This window comes from Colobus angolensis, unplaced genomic scaffold, assembly GCF_000951035.1.
Source record: "Colobus angolensis palliatus isolate OR3802 unplaced genomic scaffold, Cang.pa_1.0 Scaffold109, whole genome shotgun sequence".
In the NCBI taxonomy this organism is placed as follows: Eukaryota; Metazoa; Chordata; class Mammalia; order Primates; family Cercopithecidae; genus Colobus; species Colobus angolensis.
Window position 1 is genome coordinate 7,021,903 of NW_012111919.1, and position 14,102 is coordinate 7,036,004.

Below are 14,102 nucleotides of genomic sequence, written 5' to 3' on the forward strand. Positions count from 1 at the left end.
CGGGGGACAGGGGATGGGGAGGCCCCTCGGCACAGCACGAGGCCATGCCTGTGCCTGTACAGCTCCACGCGGTGCCAGGAAATTGTTGCTGCCTGCCGTGCAGAACAGGACAAAGGCCCTGATGAGAGGGGCCGCCAGCTGAGTGCTGGCCTGGGAACAGGCAACTCTCCAGCTGCAGCTGCTGCCTGGGACATTTCCCAGAGAGGGAACGACTCACAGGTGGCCTGGGCACAGCCCAGGATAAACTTGGGCAGGGATCTTAGGAATGCGCCCCTGCCATGTCGCTGTGCTAAAGGGACAGAGCACGGAGCAGCATCGGTCCCTCGCTGCCGGGGGCTGCTAAGAGTCCGCCTGTGGCAGCCGCCCCCAGCTTCACAGGGGACACATTCTTAACACATCCACCTTAACCGGAACTCCCGGAAACCTGCTCTCCATACCCTCTGCTCACACCCATCCCCATTTAACGCCTCCTTGGAAGGTGCCCTTGCCCAGAGCCCCAGAAACCTCCTGGTAGCTAAATCCACGTCCCATTTTCAGTCACCTCTCACCCCTCCTTGAGACACTTTTCTCACTTGGTTTCTTGAGTCCCTGCTGGTACTTTTCCGTCCCTGCATCTGGACACACTGCCTTGAGCTCAGCGAGTCTTGTGTTACTGCACAGCCTGCATGCTGGCGACGCCAGGTTCACGTCTCCAACCCCGCCCGCCCTCTGAACTCCAGATCATGGACTCTGGCCTCCTTGGCTTGTGGGCATTAAAAACTTCACGCATCCCAAACCGAACTCCTGATCTTTGTGTCTGCCCTTTTGTCTTGCCACCTCGTCCCCATCTTGGTTAACGGCACCCCCGTCCTGCCAGCTGCTCAGATCAGAAGCCCAGGAAACGTCCTCAACTCCACACTCTCGCCCCACAACCAATCTGCCGGCAAATCCTGTCAGTTCTGTCTCCAAAATACATTCAGCATCCATCCGTCAATCCAGAAAATTCAGAATCCAACCACTGATCCTCCTCTCTCCTCGGCCTGGCCTGGTTGCCACAGTGGCTTGTCTGGGTCACTATCTGGTCTCCTCTGGTCTCACTGCTCCTGCTGTGCTCACTAAGCACTGTTCTCAGCAGAAGTGGAGCCTCTCCGGGCATATGTCACAACGAGGGACTCCTTTGCTCTCTTGTTCCGGTGGCCTCCTGTGTTAAGAGTGGAAGCTGGAGCCCTGCGGTGGCGTCTGAGGCCCCACGTCTCTGAGCTGGACTCCTGCTACTCTTCCAGTGGCCCCTGTTCCCGCTGCAATGCCTCCTCACCGTGCCTCCAGGGGCCAGGCCACTCCAGCCTCAGCACCTCTATCCGAAGCAGGTGTCCCCCAGATAGCAGAAGCCTCGCCCCTCACCTGCTTCCGGGCATTACTGAAATATTACCCTGCCAGCAAGGCCTGCTCTGATCCTCCCACATCAAAATGCAAACAAAGCAAAGCCCCCGGGCAGCGTACCCACTTCCTTCCTTGCCTGCCCTGGATCTGCAATACTTACTCCTGCATGGATGCGTATTTTAATTGTTTAATTGCTTATGCCTATAGCTTCCCCTACCAGAACCCAGGTTTCACGAGAGCAGGGGTTTCTGTATGCCGCATCACTGCCATGGCCCCAGCCCCTAATCGCCAGACATGAAGCAGACAACCAATCAATACTCATGGAATCAGTGAATCTGAGCCTCACCACAGTCCTGAGTGTCAGCTGGGGCAGGGGTTGTTCTCCTCATTTCACAGACGAGAAAACAGATGGTGCCGGAGCCTGCAGTGGCCTGCACATGGTCACACCCCCACAATCTTAGATGGTGTGACCGAGCCCAAGGCTCCCAGCAGGATTACAGTTTGTCAGGAGTAATCCTCTGTGACGGGGAAATCCCCGATTGGCCAAGGGGAGAAAGGGAGAACGAGAGAGTGGTCATCACCCTCAGACAGGACTTCACCAGCTGGGGACTCCAGGAGGCCCACCTTGCCCTGGAGGGCCTGCTGCTGTGTTCAAGAGGGGTCAGTCTGTGCCCAGAGCCTAAAATCTATCTTTATCAAGATGAGCCAAGAAAGGGGCCAGGTCAGCCTTGGTGACTGAGGCTGATGCAGTGTCCCCATCTTTGTCCCAAGAATCACTGTGGGCCCATCCAGCCAAGGTCTCCAGCCTTCTGATCCTGGCCAGATCCCCATGCTGATGCTAGGACTGCTCCAAAACCTGGGGCAACATACAGGAAGGAAGCCCAGGGTGCCACCTAGCACTCTTGGAGCCCGTGGGGCCGTCCCAGTGGGGGTCAGGCTTGCTCCCCAGTGTCAGGCTCCTGCTGAGACACCTGCCTCCCCGCACCGCCGCAGTCGAGGAAACTTGTGGCCCTCCCCTCCCTCACCAGGGGTCGATGAGTATCTCGACCAGAGCCGTGCAGAGCAGGACGACGCAGGAGCAGCTGAAGGCAGCCCCACTCTGCTTCTCCTTCTCCACCGAGTAGCGCGTTTCCATCTCGGGGTCCATGAACCGCATGGACAGGAGGAAGGTGTTTCTCTTCTTTACTCTGCAGTGGGAACAAGCCCCATGAATCCCAAATGCCACACCTGCCTCGGCCTAGCAGGGGGACCATATTTGGGATGCCCGGTTTCCTGAATCCCTTGTCAGGGCCCGGGAGGAGCAGTGGGCCTGGCCACCTCCGGGTGGCGCTTACACTTGGGCAGACTCTCGCTCGAGCAGGGCCTCGTTGAGCAGCTGGTTGAGCTCGTGCTCGTCTTCGGAGGCGTCCACCACTCGGTCAGCCAGGTCCTGCAGGCGCAGCCTCCGGCGCGGGTTGGGGAATGAGGGGTTGTCGGCCTGTGAGCCAGGGAGGCAACGTGAGTGGGGGAGACGGGACCGAGTGGCGGGGAGGAGCTGAGAAAGACGGAGGTGGAGGAGGAAAGGAACCAAAGAGGGCATCTCGGAGGACCAGTCCCTCCAGCTCTCAAGTCCCTTTCCGGGAAGTCTTCCCCGTGCTCCCGTGTGGCTCCACGTGGCCTGGGTCTACACCCAATGCTCCAGGCCTTCTTGGCTCCCTGGGCCCCACCAGAGCTCTGCAGGGAGGGTCGCGAATGACAGCATTGTAGGGAGCAGCCCCTGGCTCCTGAGTAGGAGACCTGTGATCGAGACAGCTGCCGGGCTGGGACAGTCCTGGCACTTCCTGCTGTGTAGATGTGGGGGCCATATACATCGGCACCCTGGGGACATGCATGGCTCCCAACTCTAGGACTTCAGGGAACTATGAAAGGAACTCCCATCTGGCTCATGTGGAAAGGAAGATCTGAGGGGGAAAGTGATGGGAGAGAAAAGAATGTTCTCATCACTAGAGGGCTGACAAGGGGCGGGTGGGTGGAGCTGGGGCACCCACTACCATTTTATTCCCAGTTCCAAGGAAAAAGTATCAACTCCAAACAAAGTATCAACTCCAAAAACAGGAATCCTGGCTGTGATGACACAGCCATCAGTCTAAACAGTCACTGAGACTGGCACGCTCAATAGCTGAGAGCTGTCTGAACGGGTGCAACAGTGCATCTGGGAGCCACAGTCAAGACTCCCTGGGGCCGGGCGCGGTGACTCACGCCTGTCATCCCAGCACTCTGAGAGGCTGAGGTGGGTGGATCACTTGAGGTCAGGAGTTTGAGACCAGACTGGCCGATACAGTAAAACCCTGTCTTTACTAAAAATACAAAAATCAGCCAGGCATGGTGGTGCACACCTGTAATCCTAGCTACTCAGGAGGCTGAGGCAGGAGAATCACTTGAACCCAGGAGGCGGAGGTTGCAGTGAGCCAAGATCATGCCACTGCACTCCAGCCTGGGCAACAGAGCATGACTCCATCTAAAAAAAAAAAAAAAAAAGACTCCCTGGTCTTAAGCCTCAGCACAGGTGTGCCACTGGTTGACAGTTTGACCCCAGATAATGTTTCCCCAGCCACATCTTCCTCTTCTGTAAAATCACATGGACGGTCTGTGGCAGCAGCAGGATCCTGTTCCTGAAGCAGGTCCGGGAGCAGCGTGGGCCTGGCTAAGGGTCAGGGCCCGAAAAATCACAGGCTGCTAAAGCTGTATCTGTGTCCTCCTCGCTAGTGAGTGCCTTGAGTCTGTACCTCCACTTTCTATCAAGAAAACTGCAATAAGGAAAACTTGCTGAATGTTGGGGGACTTGAGAAAAACCTAATTTACCCTAAGCCCCGTCTACCATCTTGTTCTACAGCATCTGCTCTAATGGCACCAGGGCCAGCTCTCCTGTGCCCCTCACACGGTGAGCCTGGCAGCCCCGGCAGGGCAGACACCCCATCTCTGCAGCACTGACCTCCACCAGGAAACATGCTCCAGACGCCCTGCAGTCAGGGACCAGTTCTGGGTGCTCCCCAAGAGGCAGCCTGCACTCTGGGACAGCATGCTAATTCCTCACCTTTGGGGGCTGCGGAAATATCCCATCTTGCATGGAACTTGTTGGGTATGAACCTAGCCAGAGGGGTGAGTCCAGGTCTGAAATCTCACTTCCAAAATTGTCTCAGATCCTATAGAATTTTCCATGGAGGTCCTCACTGATCTCAAACCTGCAGGATCCAGGTCACCCCAACATGTAACTGATGAGGAGACAGTAGGGTTTTGTGGGGCTGGAGGGGTGGCCTGCCCATGGTTACAATGCTAAGCAGGAGGAGGTCCTGGGTGGTGGCCAGGTCTCCCCAGCACAGGACTCCTGCTGCAGGAATGGATTGCTTCCTGGTGTCTGCCCGCATCTGGCCCCTCAGTGACCCCCTGCCCTGAGCCCTGCACACACCTGGGCATCGTGCTCCTCGGGTTTCTCCGACGTGGACCCGCTGCTGTGGGACCTGCTGCTGTGGGCACTCCCGTTGGGCTCCTTGGTCTCAATGAGGGCAGGGGAGCTGGACTTTGAGGAAGCTGGTGCTCCATTGGGCAGAGCCTAGAGGAAAGGAGAGCTCAGCCATGATCCGGGCGTGGGATGAGTGGCACAGACAGGGCTGGAAGTGACAAGTGTGTGGAAGGCAGTGGTGGGATTAGAGAGCGATCGGAGGCCATGGAACTTGCTTGTGGATTGCAAAGTGAGGAGTCAAGGATGACTTCAAACTTTTTGGTCTGAGCAATTATTAATAAAAGGATGGAACTGCCATTAACTGAGATGGGAAGACCGAGAGCAGGTTTTGGAGTGGGAAGGTGGGCAGGAGCTTTGGACAGGTGGCATTTAAGATGCCTATTAGATGTACAAGTGGAGGCATACAAGTGGCTGTATGTTGAGTGCAGGAAAGCCACTGGGGCTGGAGATACAAATTTGGGAGTTGTATCCCAGGAGAAGGCCTTTAAAATGACACTGGATGAGACCGACATCGAGGTTAGAATCAACAGGGACTCTATCAGCCATCGCTCCTGCAGCCTCACCAGAGTGGGCTTTGCTTTAGCCATAATTAGGCAAAGCCTCAGCCATTGAGCAGTCTCAGATGACGCGATTTCCCTGACAGCCACCACGCTCCTTAATTCCAAGTCTTGTTAGATGGACTCTCATACTGGAGGAAACGGTTTTGACATGAGAGATTACAAAAAATAAAACAACCTCCAGATTCAGTAGGGGATGGTAAAGGGATCAATTTCTGCAACAGCTGCTGTTGGTTTCTAATCAGACTGACAGGAGGTGTTTGGGGGTTGGTGGACAGGCCTGGGGAAGCTGCTGACTCCTTCAGGTCTGTAGATATTCCGGGGGCCCCACACGAAGACCAGGCCAGAGGGCAGGCCCATAGGATGCTCTGCTGCAAGCTTGTTCAACCCGCAGTCTTTGATGTTTGGCCCAAGACAATTCTTCTTCCAATGCGGCCCAGAGAAGCCAAAAGATTGGACACCCCTGCTCTATTACTTCTATCTCATTCCTTCCTCATTTCCCACTCAGGAAACCTTCCTGGCCTTGGTCCTCCTTCCCCATGACCAGTCACCCCACTCCCAGCCTCGTCTGTGAGCCTCTCCCTGAGCATTCATGTCACTCCGGTGGCTTCACTCACTTCCTCCGTGCAGGAGACTCTGAGCTCCAGCCCAGCTGCTCTCCTGGGTGCCACCGACACATCTCCAGTGCCCCCCTTCTGGATACAGTCACCTCCACTGCAACTTGCCATGAATTACACTCACCGTCTCCCCCAGAAACCAGCTATCCATCGGGAAGGGTGCCAGCCTGCCACTCACCTCTCATGGCCAGCCACCACTGGGTCCTGCAACTCTCCTGCCATCTTTCCTTAATCTCCTCCTCTCCAACCCCCTAATCTGGGAGTGGGGTGGGGAACTCACCGAGCCGTTGAGGCCATTCTGGGTGGCTGTTTTCTTCACCTCTGGCTTGGAGGCAATGATGAGGTAGGTTTCAATACCCTTCTCTTCTAGGTAATCACAGCGGCTGCCCCCATCGCCTGGTTCCACATCAAACTCCCCTTTCAGGCAGTCCATGGTGCTCTGGGAGATGTGCACGCGCCTGAATTGCAGAGAGAGAGAGGCCCTGAGCGCCGGCCAGAGGTGGCCCTCACAACCCCCGGGGACAGTCCATGGACCACAGATGCACTGGCTGCTGCTCGGCCCCATGTCTCTCGGGCATGTGGGGCAGAGGCCAAGTGGAGGCAGGGGCCAAGTGGAATATCTGCCACTAACTAGCTGTGTGGTCACTAACTAGCTGTGTGGCCACTAACTAGCTGTGTGGGCCGTGTGGCACCTACTCCCATCTCAGCCTCAGTGTTGGAGCCACGACACAGGAGTACAATCTTTCTTCAATCTTTGATCCACTGTGAAGCGGATCAAATGTGATAAGGATTTTTTTTTTTTTTTTTTGAGACAGTCTTGCCCTGTTGCCCAGGATGGAGTGCAGTGGCGTGATCTCAGCTCACTGCAACCTCTGCCTTCCAGGTTCTAAGCAATTCTCCTGCCTCAGCCTCCAAAGTAGCTGGGATTATAGGTGCACACCATCATGCCTGGCTAATTCTGTATTTTTAGTAGAGATGGAGTTTCTTCATGTTGGTCAGGCTGGTCTCAAACTCTTGACCCCAGGTGATCCACCCGCCTCAGCTCCCAAAGGGCTGGGATTGCAAGTGTGAGCCACAAGATCCAATTATCCCCCACCTTGCACATTTCTCAGTTGTAACCCCTGCTGCCAAGGGAAAACAAAACCCGTTTCTGAGGAGTCACCACTGAGGGCAAGAATCCTAAATGCCACTGAAGGAAGCTGCCTGGCCCAGGTGGGGAAGGCTGAGCTAATCCTCCCTCAGCCTGGCCCTGCTAAAGGCAGGGCCTCCATTACTCACTGATCCTGTAAAGGAGCTCAAGTAAGACATGTAATCGCACTGTGACCTGCAAAACACTGCCTCCGAGCCCGCCACTGACGACTGCTGATTACTCTCTCTTTGGGGAGACCTGGGCGCTGGCATAAGGAGAGCTGGGGTAGCTCCCTAAGTGGGTAAAGGGGAGGCAGCCCCCTAAGTGGGTAAAGGGTAAAGGAGGACAGGCTACTGCAGGGTCCAGGCAGGAGAAGCCTGGACACACATCTAACATCAGGCCCAAAGAGGCTTCACCCCAAGGCAGGTCAGAACGGCCTTAGCCAGGGCTGGCGCAGGACAGGAGGAATGCTGTTCCGGGGTGGTGGGGGGACCTTCTCTGAGGCCCCCTGTCCCTCATCAGGGTCACAGCCCTGTGGTATGGAGGGGACGGTCCGGTCCCCTCCCCAGTCCTCACACCTGCCCCCGCGGAAGGGCACTCACCCAGGGATGCCGCCGGCCTCCATCTTGTTGGCTACAGTGACGTCAGTCGACCACACATCGTACTGCCAGCGTTTCTGGCCCAGGACGCCCCCCAGCACGGTGCCCGTGTGCACCCCCACACGCATGTCCACCCCAGTCTTGGTCTTCTCCCGCACATACCTGCCACGGACACACAGAAAGGAGGGTCAGGGCGTGGCCTTCACAAGACAGCCAGCCTGTAAAAGAAATTCATCGTGGGCCTCTTCCCCTCCACAAGAGGGGGCCTGGTAAGGTCCCCACAGCTTTCCGCCTGCACTGAAGTCCAGTAACCCATGGTGTTGGGTCGGGGGTAAGGCAGGCCAGGGCCAGCCCAGAGTCAGGCATCATAGGCCAGCAGGACAAGGGCACCAAGAGACTCTCCCTCCCTATCCCCACTTCCCGAGGGGCCTCCAGTTTCTGCCGATTACTCTTTTATTCATTCATGCAGTGAATATTTCGCTGGGCGTTAAGTATGTGCCAGGCACGTTCAAGGTGCTGCAGACGTAGAGGTGAACAAAATAGCCATGAACAGTCCCTTGCCTGAATGTGTCTGACAGGGAAGGGAGAGGATGCTAGAGTTCCTGGACTACTGCCCCTGGGATAAAGGCCACATCACTTGCTTTCTTTTCTTTTTTTTTTTTTGAGACGGAGTTTCACTCTTGTTGCCCAGGCTGGAATGCAATGGCGCAATCTCGGCTCACAGCAACCTCTGCCTCCTGGGTTAAAGCCCTTCTGCCTCAGCCTCCGGAGTAGATGGGACTACAGGCATGTGCCACCACACCCGGCTAATTTTGTATTTTTAGTAGAGACGGGGTTTCTGCATGTTGGTCATGACTGGTCTCGAACTCCAGACGTCAGGTGATCCGCCTGCCTTGGCCTCCCAAAGTGCTGGGATTACAGGCGTGAGCCACCGCACCCGGCCAACATTGCTTACAGTCACTGCATCACAAGATGGAGACGGCAGTGCCTTTGGGGGTCATGGTGAGAAAACACTGAGGAGAGATGGGGAGCACCTGTGGGGGTCCTAGCAAGTGTGAGGAAGTGTGAGGAATTTCACAACTGCAACTTCCAGCAAAAAGGGAATACATGGACTAAGGCTGGAAAAGTGGGCCCCACAAGCTGGGGGAGGCTTACAGGTGCCCTGGGCCGTGAGGAAGGTAAGCCACATCCCAGCTTCCAGAGCAGGGACCTGTGCCACCCGCCAACCAGCGCTGTGTCCCACAGGGCACAGTCTTTGCCTCCAGCCGATCCCCCACCCAGGGGCTGTGGCCAGAGCAGAAGACCTGCTTCTCCCTGGGTCCAGGGTTGGGGCCCTTGCTCTGGGAGCCTCCCTCCCAGAGGCACCCCACTTACGAGATGGCCTCCACCATGGCAAGCCCCATGAGGATGGAGCAGACGGCGTGGTCCTCACGGTAGTCAGGCAGGCCGCAGATGCAGTAGTAGCAGTCACCCAGGATCTTAATCCGCAGCTGGTGGTATTTCTGAAAGGGGAGGGCCTGGCCTATGCTCCAGCCCCTCATCAGTGAGGGAGGAGTGGCCAAGAAAGCAGAGGAAGGACAGAGGGAGAAAATCATGGGGCCGGGGATGGTGGCCAGGCACAGGCCATGAGGGCAGGCCCTGCTGGAGAGCCAGGCGGGGCCAGGGACTTACAGCTGCCAGCTTGTCAAAGCGGGCAAAGAGCTCGTTGAGCAGCTTCACGAGCTCCTGGGCACTGCAGGCAGAAGACAGCTGGGTAAAGCCCACGATGTCGGCAAAGAGGATGCTGCATGAGGAACGAACCATGGGGGTGAGGCCCCAGGCAGTGAGGTGTGCCCGCTCCCTCTCCAACCCACAGGGCAGCCAGGATCAGGGTGGGAGAAGGTCCTCCCTCACCCCCTCCAGGGCAGTGAGACCCTGGCCCTTCCAGGTAAAGTCAGGGCTCTGACCTTGCACTTGTCCTAGTGGACTTCCCCCTGCAGGCATCCCTCCCTGTGGTGCCTGGGGACCACCCCACACTGCCCACTCCTGCCTGGGCTGAACTCATCCTTCTTCCTAGAATCAGAGGGCAGGGCTCTAGCCCCAGTGCTGGCCCTGAACAGCCGGGTGACTTCACAGAAATCCCTTCCCCACTCTGGGTGATGTCTGCTCTATGATGGGGTTGGACCAGGCAGCCTAGAACACGCTGTAGCTGAAACACCTGCCGGCAGCTTCTCCCGCTGGGTTGATGAGTGCCGTGGGGAGCCTCGCTTCTAGTCCCTGGAAAACCTCTCAAAGCCCACAGCGCCTAGTGGGTCCTGCAAAGCCGCAGCCCTCCACAGCCTACTCTGCCATCAGAGCCCGCACCCCAGGCCGGCGTACCTGACGTTCTCATGGCGGTACATGTACATGGTGTTGAACTGCTGCTGGTCCTTCTGGCTCTCGTCTTTCTTCATGTCTTTCAGCATCTCGTCAGCCACGTGCTTGGGCAGGATGGAAAGCATGAGGTTCTCCTGGGAGGGACAGGAGAGGGTCAGAAGCAATGGTAGGGCCTGCTAGGGGCAAGTTCAGATATTTCTTGGAAGAAACGCCCCAATCCTGGCAAGAAACATGAGCCGGGAACCACGCTGCCCTCCAGAGAGACCTCACAGACCTGCCTCGGGAACAGCCAGGGGTCTGGGGCAGGCAGCTTCTGGCCCTGACGAGGCTGAGGGTGGCAGTGGCCCCTTCAGAGCAACTGAGGGGAGCCAGAAGTGCAGTGAAGCATCCTAAACGTGGCTCTGTGTTCAGCATCCCCGTGCCACAAGAAGCACAACAGTCCTGCGTGGGCTGCTGTACCGTGAGCGCTCCCGGTAGGAGCCCTGTGGGGTCACCTCAGCCACCCGCCATGGCTGCACAGAGCCATCGCTCACGAAATTCTGCTTTGACCCGATCAAAGACTGACAGCAGACCAGGTACCACACAAGGTGCCAGCGACACAAAACCAGCAAGAACATCCACCTCAGAGAGCGGAGGGTCTCACCGGGACACAGGTAAGCATGCCCAGTGCAGCATGGCAAGTTCTGTGCCCAGAAAGAGAGCAGAGGACTACGCAAGAGAGAGGCAGGGGCCGAGGTCGGCTGGGGAGGAGGCATCAAGGAGGCCTTCCTGAAGGAGCCTTGGCCAAGCCCAAGACACGATGCTGAGGGCACTCCTGTCAGAGGCAGCCATGTACACCAAGTCACAGACACACGCAAAGTGCACCAGGGTCCTTCAGGGATTTCCATGGAGGTAAAAACAGAAATATGGCTTGAGAGCTAGGCATGGTTTAGATCAGGGTCAGCAAACTGTGGCTTGTGGGCCCAATCTGACTGCTGCTGTCTTTCTTTTTTTATACAGGGTCTTGCTCTGTTGCCCAGGCTGGCGTGCAGTGGTACAAACATGGCTCACTGCAGCCTCAACGTCCTGGGCTCAAGTGATCCTCCCACCTCAACCTCCCAAGTAGCTTGGAGTACAGGCATGCATCACCACACCCAGCTAATTTTTACATTTTTTGTCGAGACAGGGTCTTGCCACGTTGCCCAAGCCATCCTCTCTGTTTTCATCAAGTTTTCCTGGCACCCAGCCATGCTCATTGGTTGATATACTGTCTCTGGCTGTTTTAACACTCCAGTGGCAGAGTGGGGTAGAGGCGACAGAAACCGTGTGGCCCACAGAGCCAAAAGTATTTACTATGTGGCTCTTGTCAGAAGAGGTCTGCGGCTTGAGTGGCACCAGTCTCTGGAACGGGGAACAGAGGAGGAGCGGCAGATGTGAGGGCAAAGACAGGGTTTGGTTCTGAGGCGCTGCGGGGCCTCTGTGCAGGCACCTGCAGGCAGCGCTCAGGAGATTGGGCTGAACCGTCTGCCCTGGAAGCCATGGGTTGGATGAGCAGTAGGGAGAGAAAACCAGGGACAGAACGTGGTGCTGCAGAGGCAAAGCCGGGGTGGGAGGCCCAGCAGGGAGCTGGTCAAGAGGGCAGCACTGCCCCCGTCCCCGAGGGGGGACGTGATGATGGCGTCTGGTGAAGGACGGTGGGGGGCACTTGGGGGAGAACCCCAAGTTGAGGTTTTGCAGGATGGAAACTGTAAAAGGCCAAGGGACATGAGAACTGGCTCATGGCGGGGACGTAACTAAAGAAAGTGTGTCGAGAGAAGGGTCAAGATACCAATGAAACCGCAGCAGGCACAGGCAGAGGCCAGGGAACTGGAGGGCAGAGATGTGGCTGGAGGACAGGTGGCCACTGAGCCTCAGGGTGGGGGGCTTCCGGGTGGCTAGGCCCGTGTTGCCATGGGGTCGGCTGCTGAAAGGCAAGGAGCGCGTGGGCAGGGACTCAGGATGCCCAGGAGCTCTGTATCTAGAGTACAGATCCCAGACTTTACCACCCTGGGTCCAGGGTGGCCAGAAAACCTAGAACTAGTGGCTTGGTCCTCAGCAATCAGGGCCTGACTGGATGGCTGCAGATCCCAGGTCACAGGGGCAGCAGCCAGGGACTTCACCTCCTGACAAGGTCTGGGCAGGGAAGCAGCCCCACTGCTCCGGCTCTGCTGAGTTCAGGGGTCCCTGAGGCCCGAGAGAAGTCAGCTCATCCTGCATGTCAGATGTGCCTGCTCTGGAGCAGGAGGAGGTGGTGAAGGCTCAATTCCACTCCTCTGAGCGGAGCTCCAAGTGGTCCCCAGAGTCTGCTGTTGTACTCGGGCCCTCAGCACCTGGTAAACCAGAGGCCTCCCTTGGGAGAATCAGCTCTGCTATAGGTCCCCGTCGTCTGCACTCTGTAGCTTCATGAGGAGAATTTATCACCTTTCTTACAGGAAATCACACCATTAGGACAAGGTGAGCATGCCTGGCAGGCACTGGCCCCTGCCTGAAGCGGTTACAGTGGTTTTGCTCTTTGATATGGTTTGGCTGTGTCCCTACCCAAATCTCAACTCGAATCGTATCTCCCAGAATTCCCACGTGTTGTGGGAGGGACCCAGAGGGAGGTAATTGAATCACGAGGGGCCGGTCTTTCCCGTGGTATTCTCGTGATAGTAAGTCTCACGAGATCTGATGGGTTTATCAGGAGTTTCCACTTTTGCTTTTCGCTCATTTTCTCTTGCTGCCGCCATGTAAGCAGTGCCTTTTGCCTCCCACCATGATTCTGAGGCCTCCTCAGCCATGTGGAACTGTAAGTCCAATTAAACCTCTTTTTCTTCCCAGTCTCAGGTATGTCTTTATCAGCAGCATGAATATGAACTAATACAGTAAATTGGTACCAGTAGAGTGGCACATTGCTGAAGATACCCAAAAATGTGGAAGTGACTTTAGAACTGGGTAACAGGCAGAGGTCGAAACAGTTTGGAGGGCTCAGAAGACAGGAAACTGTGGGAAAGTCTGGAACCTCCCAGAGACTTGGTGAATGGCTTTGACAAAAAAGCTGATAGTGATATCAACAATAAGGTCCAGGCTGAGGTGGTCTCAGAGGAGATGAGGAACTTGTTGGGAACTGGAGCAAAGGTGACTGTTACGTTTTAGCAAAGAGACTGGTGGCATTTTGCCCCTGCCCTAGAGATTTGTGGAACTTTGAACTTGAGAGATGATTTAGGGTATCTGGTGGAAGAAATTTCTAAGCAGCAAAGCATTCAAAACGTGACTTGGGTGCTATTAATGACATTCGTTTTAAAAGGGAAACAGCATAAAAATTTGGAAAATTTGCAGCCTGACTATGCGATAGAAAAGGAAAACTCATTTTCTGAGAATTCAAGCTGGCTGCAGAAATTTGTGTAAGTAACGAAGAGCTGAAAGTTAATCACCAAGAAAATGTGGAAAATGTCTCCAGGGCACGGCAGACACCTTTGCAGCAGCCCCTCCCATCACAGGCCCTGAGGTTTAAGAGGAAAAAGTACTTTCATGGGCCAGGCCCAGGGTGCCCGTGCTGTGTGCAGCCTAGGGACTTGGTGCCCTGTGTCCCAGACACTCCAGCCATGACTGAAAGGGGCCAATGCAGAGCTTGGGCTGTGGCTTCAGAGGGCGCAAGCCCCAAGCCTTGGCAGCTTCCACGTGATGTTGAGCCTGTGGGCACACAGAAGTCAAGAATTAAGATTTGGGGAACCTCTGCCTAGATTTCAGAAGATATATGGAGATGCCCAAGGAAAAGTTTGCTGCAAGGGCAAGGCCCTCAAGGAGAACCCCTGCTAGGGCAGTGTGGAAGGGAAATGTGGAGTCGGAGCCACCACATAGAGTCCCTACTGTGGCACTGCCCAGTGGAGCTGTGAGAAGAGGACCATCGTCTGTGGAGCTGTGAGAAGAGGACCACCGTCTGTGGAGCTGTGAGAAGAGGGCCACCGTCTGTGGAGCTGTGAGAAGAGG

The 14,102-nt window shown here is 56.1% G+C and overlaps 1 protein-coding gene across 1 annotated transcript in view; it reads right to left on the bottom strand.

The window, feature by feature from the left end:
• ADCY3 (adenylate cyclase 3) overlaps nucleotides 1-14,102 on the bottom strand; it is a 105,378-nt gene that overhangs the window by 12,685 nt on the left and 78,591 nt on the right. The window contains exons 4-12 of the mRNA XM_011950995.1: nucleotides 10,119-10,249; nucleotides 9,432-9,543; nucleotides 9,135-9,262; nucleotides 7,764-7,922; nucleotides 6,729-6,794; nucleotides 6,313-6,490; nucleotides 4,805-4,948; nucleotides 2,694-2,836; nucleotides 2,385-2,546 (exon numbers count right to left, since the gene is read on the bottom strand). Of these exons, the coding sequence (XP_011806385.1) occupies nucleotides 2,385-2,546; nucleotides 2,694-2,836; nucleotides 4,805-4,948; nucleotides 6,313-6,490; nucleotides 6,729-6,794; nucleotides 7,764-7,922; nucleotides 9,135-9,262; nucleotides 9,432-9,543; nucleotides 10,119-10,249 (1,223 nt within the window). The remainder of the gene's footprint in view (nucleotides 1-2,384; nucleotides 2,547-2,693; nucleotides 2,837-4,804; nucleotides 4,949-6,312; nucleotides 6,491-6,728; nucleotides 6,795-7,763; nucleotides 7,923-9,134; nucleotides 9,263-9,431; nucleotides 9,544-10,118; nucleotides 10,250-14,102) is intronic.